We start from the raw sequence: 7,153 nt of genomic DNA, 5'->3' as shown, positions 1-7,153 counted from the left end.
CGTATGTATTCGGTCCTCATGGTATGGAATCGAGTAGAAGCATAGTATCAATGTCGTAGTGCTAATTTTGAATGCTTTGAACTTCACAATCAACTAAAAGAAGAAGGTCGAAGAAAAACTAGAGCTAGCTCACGAAGGCAATCTAGAGGATTGAGAAAGTGATGATGAAGACAAGAAAAGGATATAATAAGATAACCGAAGAAGTGAAAAATACAAGTGAAGTTGCATATGGCCAATATTATCCATGATCAGAAGACAAGGTTGAATACAACTCAGATGAAGATGCAGAAGATCATGAGATATGCTCCCGAGAAGGAAATATGCCTACATAAGAATTTGGAGCTTTTGTAATCTTAATCGCAATACTTGGATTCTTTTAGCAGTTAGTAGTTATTTAGATTAATGTGGTTTATGGTTGATTTTTCACAAATAAATTGTAGGGGCCAGATTTAGGGAAGATGCTAGAGACGAGCATTGCTAGAGCATCTCCAGCTAGCCGATATTGTAAAATTTAAGATGGCCTATAAACTGTTTTTACGATACCACGGAGGACTGGGAGAATATATACCATAAAAAATCCTCAAAAAAACTCTCCTTTCTTCCCCCACGGACACGAAAGCTCCTGCCTGCTTCGTCCAACCGCTCACGGTCGTGCCCCGGCCGGCTGCCTACTCCATCGTCACCATATCCAGCGCGTACCATTCTACCCATGCCCGAGCAGTGCCGCTGGTGCTCGGGTGCTCGGGCTTGGATCTGGCCGTTCGCTTGCTCCGGCGCCGCTTGGCCTACCCCATGTCGCTTCGGAGCATATCTAGCCACTATCGAGCTCCTCATGTCCCCTACAATGGCTGACTTCCTTTCCAATACGATTTTTTTGTAATTCTATTAAAAGATGCTCGTAACAAGAGCAACGTGGTGAAATACGATGATGATTTGGCCAGACTCCAAACATCGCGGTGGAATTCCACCGGAACTAGTACCGGTCTGTCGACCATCCGAGGCAAATTTCCCTCTTTCAATACCAGTGTTTTTTTTTACGTTTTGGATCTTTTATGGATTGCTAGAGATGTAGTTAACTCCTAAATTTCATCTCTCTGATCATTAAAGCATATTTAGGAAGTCAAAACAAAAAGGACAGAGAGTAGATAAATGGAGGCCGAGCTATATATAGCCTTTTATTTTTAAAAATTCTAAAATCATCTTTTGAAGTTTCGAAAAATTTTGAATTTTTTTTCTGGATGTAGCCCAATGAATCAATGATGTATCTTACAATGGTGCGAAATCTGTAAAGTTCTTTATATTTTATGCTAAATAAAAATGATAAAGTTTGACAGTTTTATAATTTTGAAATATGCACTATTCACAATACTAAGATCCACACATTTGCCTTTTTTGTGTGCAGCCTATAATACAACAATGAATTTCACATTGTGATTTTGCACGTTTGTAGTACACATTATTGGCTACATTAGAATTTTGTTTCAGATTTTTTCAAAATTTTAAAATACAAATTTTAATTTTAAAAATAAATAGCTATATATAGGTTGGCCTTTCCGTCTAAAGATGCCCCTAGAATTTAAGAAGTCTTGTGGAGTTGGGTAAAATTGATGATAACCCCCCCCCCCCCCAGTTGCCGCACCTTCAGACCCCACATGTCAGCGACACAAAGGGGGGTTATGATCAAAGGCGCGCCAACTGGGGGTTATCATCAAATGCCCCTGTGGAGTTGCTCTTGCTCTCTCCTTCTGAGTCCACAACTCCTTGCCATATATACACCTGCCGCTTCATTCAAAAAGATTAAAAAAAAATACACTATCTACCTGCGGCTGCTGCCGACGCCTCAGTCACTCCAGTCCACACGCCTCCACGCCCGCCCCCGTCTCCGGCTTCATCGTTTCCCCCCTCTTGCTCGCCCCAAGGGACATCGCGCGCGTTCGTCTGGCTCGTCCCAGTCTTCGGCAATTCGTCTCCTTCCAGTTCGAGGTACGAGCTATGTTGTTTGTTCACATCCAGCGCAGCGAGCGATTCTTCTACGGAGTAGTTAAATCAATTAGCTAGGAGGGAGGGACCTTCACAATTTCTGAGTATGTGCGCACCCGTCACACCATCTAGATCCGCCCCTGGTTCGTGGTCGAAAATAGAGGACGAGAAGAGTTGGGATGTGTACTGTTTATAAATCTTTAGCTTCCAACTTCCCATTATAGATGAAGTAGCATAATTTTTTTTCACTCCATCATAAACTTTACATGACAAGAATGTTCATGGACTTACATATAATTTTCTATGTAAGCATTTTTGGGAAGAAATTTTTAGTATCAATTTTCTCATTGTTGGTATAAATTGCTAGTTAGTTCTCCAGTTAAACCAAACGTGCTAATGAGTTTTTGCTTTCGGAAGTTTTAATCCCGAGTACTCTCCTATGGTGTAGAGGTACTCGCAAGGTTGCAAAGCCAGCCAACTAATACTAGGAGTGTGGGGGATAAGTCTTCTGCACCTAAAAGAAGTGTTGATTCAGAGTGTAGTTGTGTTATCGTTGCAAGACACCATGAAGGAGACTTCCCAGGTGAGACTATCTGCTAAGGTCGAGGTTACATTATAGAAATTTAGAAACCTTCCATTTTAACAAGTTCCATGTTTTTAGGGGATATTGTTATGCTATATTGTATTGAAATGTATTATAAAAAAAAGTGGTTTGCTTTGACGAGTTTACGCAAAATATAACCTTGTACACTTTCAAAGCAGAAGGTGCAGACATCTTTACTTTTGGATGATACAGGTGTATGAAAACATTTAAGTAGCTAATCTTACATAAATTTCACAAGTTCATTCTCTTGTAAATTAGAATCCAGAAACGGACAGTAACCAACTAGTTTTCTGAATCTTGGAGTAGTGGAGTATATTCACACAATTAGTTTAACTGTAGAAGCCACTGACTTTGCTTTCAACATTTATTGATATCTGTTATCTTTTATTGCATTTGATTGAATTGCCACGTTGTGGGCATATCTACAGGACATTGAGAGCAAGCCAAATCTGCAACCGTCAGTGCAAGTCGGTGATGAGGATTCTGAACAGCCAAATACAATAGTGACCGACGAACCTTTAGGAGATTCCTGTTCATTATCATGTGCAGACGATGATAATAAAAAGGTTTCCCGTGAAGATATTGAATTAGTAAGATGCCTTAGATTTTCTGCTATTTTTGTGGGAATAATTTGTACTGTAGCTTTGCTATAACTAAATAACTAAACATTTTGGGCTATTGCAGGTCCAGAATTTAATAGAGCGATGCCTACAGTTATACATGAATAGAGGAGAAGTTGTTAGGACTCTTTCTACTCGTGCAAGAATAGAACCTGGTTTTACTACATTAGGTAAGGTTTCGTGCCGAGTTTGTTCTGCAACTCATTTGGCAGCAATGCCATAGCTCTTTCTCATATCACATGAAAGAACCTGTCATCAGATAATCTGCTTGTACACCACACCAGCCAGAACTATTTTGGCGTAGTGACTAATTTCATAAATTGAGAACTAGTTCTATTAAGAATATGTTTTAACATAACATTTGTTGCTAGACTGCATTGTACATATTTTTCATTAAGATTGTATCCACTATTGATCCTGTTCTGCGTGTTATTGAAATGATCTACTAATCCATGTTGTTTGACACTCCTTCTGGAAATATTTATGTCTTTAGGAAGCTCAGCAATTAGATGTAACTATTGTAGCACTAAAGCCTTTCTCTGCCTTTGCTCGTTCAGTATGGAAGAAGCTTGAAGAAGAGAATTCTGAGTTTTTTCAGGCTTACTACATAAGGTTGAAATTGAAAAAACAGATCAACTTGTTTAACCATTTACTAGAGCACCAATACAATCTGATGAAGCAGCCAGTACCGCAGCAGGTTCCATTTGCTCCAACACAGAATGGGATTCGTCCTATGCCCGGTAATGTCTATCTTCATATTGTAGTATCGTAACTAAATTAGGTAATGTTGGATTTTGAAATTGTGCTTGTTGCTATTACTTATTAATAAGCCTTTGGTTCATCACTGCAATGGATGTATTGTTTATAATAGCTTTCTTTTTGTGCTAGTTGGCCAGTTGGTGGTGTCTGTAACTCCCACATAAACAGCAGAATACTTCAGTAGTCACTATATCCTATGTTAGGTTATTGCCTGAATGACCAATACCTGCCTCAGGCTATCAGCTTAATGACCTTGAAAACAGCTATTTACTGATATGTTTTGGAAACAATAACTTAATTTCAATCTGACCTTGAACATGCAATACATTGCCATATTGGTCTAGTCTATTATTTCTGCAAAAGTTTTTTTTTTCAGTTGTAGATGCTGATAAACAGTACTTGACTTAAACCAGTTGAATCCCTGATTCACATAGCACTCCCTTTCTTTTGCTTTGCTTTCCTCCATGCACGTGCTAATGATGCTCTTGGCACCTATGTTAATACGCGGGCCTTCTGCCCTGGATCGTGTTGTGATTACTATGGCATACATTGATAGCTCATGCAAGACAGTTATAATGTTTCCCTCTTGACAGTGAAATTGCATGCTATCTTTTCTTTTCAGGTTTTGCTCCAGTTTTTTCACTGATCTGCTTCTTTTGTTAAGTTCTATTACGTTTTTTCTTATTCGATTCTACCTGTTATCAGTGCAGTTAACAATTTGCCTATGGGATATCCAGTTCTTCAACAACCTGGACTACCTGCTCCTGGTCAGCCTCATGTTAATGCAATGGCTTGTGGTCCACCGGGCTACCATATAGCAAATGGAATTCCTTATCATCCGATTCGCATGAGCTCAGAAAATGGGTAAGCATGTTCATTACCTTGTTTCCATTTGCTTATGTGTCTTTGCAGCTTTCTTTCAGTTAATTATGATAAATTTGAAAAGTGAAAATAATATTTCTATCTTGGTAGATATCGTTCTCGTGTCCTCTTAAGATCTATAGCTGTACAATCATGCTTGTTCAAGTATATTATTTTTCTCGTAACTTTTGAAATTCATTTAATGTGTAACTTGTTTTGCTAAAGCATAATGGAGAATGAAGCACCTGAAGTTGCACATGCTGCAACAGCCTTTGGTACTGTGTCATCTGAGATTGCTATGAGTCCATCATCTGCAATGTCGAGCAACCATGTTTCTTTCACTCCATCTGAGATATCAGCGATGGATGTGGATGCATCAGCAATAGATGTCAGCTTTGGAGTTGATGTGGGGAATGGAGGTCCTCTACAAATAGGATTAGACAGTGGGGATGGCTCTTCCTTGGGGCAGCAGATCTGGGATTTCAGCCTATCTGATCTGTCAGCAGATTTGACAAATTTGGGAGGTAGTTTTCTATCTCTAAGATTGCATGTACATCAGTTAAGTTTTTTTTATCATGCCATCCCAACTGATATTGCAAGCTAGTAACATTGCTTCATTTGATTGGAAGTTACGACATATATGATGACATATTCTTGTAGCCTGACTCTTTTTTTACTGAGGAAGTTAGTATGCTAACTAAAAAGAATTTAGAATGTTTGTTTAAATCCTAGTTGCAGCAGAGCAATAATCTGAAAAACCTACTATTGTTTTTACGAGAAAAGTAAGATAAGGACAACAAGCTATAGCTTCTGTAAATATGCTGTTATTCCAGAACTTTGTTTTCTTGGAACTCACAAACATGTTGAAATCTTAGTTGCAACAAAGCAAGAATCAGAAATCGCTGCTAGCTTTTTTATGGAAAAGAAGTAGAAGGACAACAAGCTATAGCTTTCGTTAAAATTGCTGCTATCCGAACCATCTTTTCTGGAATTATCTATCCATAACATATTGTTCTGCTATGATACTATCGTTCCACTTTCTTTGGAAGATCAGAGTACAAATAAGACGTAGCCAAGTATGTTTCTTTGTGTAACTATATTCGAGTCTGAATACTGTTGACCACTTGATCGTGATTTAGTTTTGCTATCTCTTAGTAACGGCTGTTCTGTTGATTTTCAGACCTGGCAGCTCTTGAGAACTATGCTGGCAACCCATTCCTTCCCTCAGACTCCGATCTCTTACTTGATTCCCCAGATCAGGAGGACATAGGTGATTTTCAATGCTTCTTTAATGTGTCTATTGATATTTTAAAAGCTGGATCTGTTACTAGTCAAGGCTAATTGTTTGCATGCTGATTACTTGTAGTTGACTATTTCGCCGACGCTGTGGACGGGCCTTCACAATCAGATGAAGAGAGATAATCACAGATGCATAGAGAAAGAGTCTCAAAACCTGACCCGGGGCAGGCTGCTTGATCTTGTAGTGTTTTCAAGCTACAATACTGTATGAAACGAACTTTCTATTAGCTTAAATGTACCAAGTTTTATTCATGAAGAACTCTGGAATTTTGTAGTCACTGGTTCCAGTTTTCAATAAACAGTGAGTCAGCTTATTTTGCTCACTTGATATTTTAGTTTCTTGAAATAATGACATCTACACCAGTGCTGTCAAAACTTTATGAGCCCTTTTCATTACACTGAATCTTTTGATTCGTTGGCATGCCTGCCACATTTCAGGCAATATAAATTATATTAGGTTGTGATGAAATCTAAACAATAATGATGTGATAAAATATACTCCGTAGCATATTTTCTGTCAAACCAAATTGGCAATTGCATCTTTGTTTGAGAGTGGACCATCGCTGGCGCGTGTAGGCAAACGCATTTGCATGTTTACTGCTGAAATTAAGGCTCTTGTCGGTACAAGCGAGATGATGACTGGTTTCCTATGCTGAAAGGGATTTTGCATTTGTCGGCAGAAAGTATACTTGCTGCCGTTTACAATAGATGCAACGGAAAAGGCTACTTTGCTAATTTGTTTCCGCTTTATCCTGTAATAATGTCAGGAGCAAATTGAGCCTTTTTTACTTTAACGGTAATAGCAGTCACTAACAAATTTGTTTGAGCAGACTTATTAGCAAGGATTCAAAAAACCGGATACAGTTGAAAAGTGGACCAAAGATGGCACCAGTGAAAGTCCATGAAACCCTCATGTGTGGTTTTGGTAATAAATGTATTCACTGAGTTTTATTTGTAGGATTTATTAATAGACAATGCTTGAACCATGTGTTGCTTCAAGGTTAAAAGAAGATCAAGTGATGAACAAGAT

At 38.6% G+C, this 7,153-nt stretch overlaps 1 protein-coding gene across 2 annotated transcripts; it reads left to right on the top strand.

The window, feature by feature from the left end:
* The first annotated feature begins 1,823 nt into the window (after positions 1–1,823).
* On the top strand, positions 1,824–6,446 carry LOC127296158 (uncharacterized). Of its 2 annotated transcripts, none has more exons than XM_051326186.2 (9): positions 1,824–1,983; positions 2,429–2,563; positions 3,013–3,174; positions 3,269–3,374; positions 3,762–3,944; positions 4,674–4,827; positions 5,050–5,348; positions 6,005–6,094; positions 6,191–6,446. In XM_051326186.2, the coding sequence occupies exons 2-9, from the start codon at positions 2,546–2,548 to the stop codon at positions 6,244–6,246; spliced, it is 1,068 nt and encodes a 355-aa protein (XP_051182146.1). In that variant the 5' UTR covers positions 1,824–1,983; positions 2,429–2,545; the 3' UTR covers positions 6,247–6,446. The 2 variants fall into 2 exon arrangements, with proteins under 2 accessions (XP_051182146.1, XP_051182153.1); XM_051326193.2 differs by having other exon boundaries at positions 1,826–1,983; positions 2,431–2,563; positions 4,701–4,827.
* The last annotated feature ends 707 nt before the right edge of the window (positions 6,447–7,153 follow it).

Source organism: Lolium perenne, chromosome 1 (genome assembly GCF_019359855.2).
Source record: "Lolium perenne isolate Kyuss_39 chromosome 1, Kyuss_2.0, whole genome shotgun sequence".
Lineage (NCBI taxonomy): Eukaryota > Viridiplantae > Streptophyta > Magnoliopsida > Poales > Poaceae > Lolium > Lolium perenne.
Note: the sequence above shows the minus strand (reverse complement) of the source record. Positions and strands in the feature narration are given on the sequence as shown.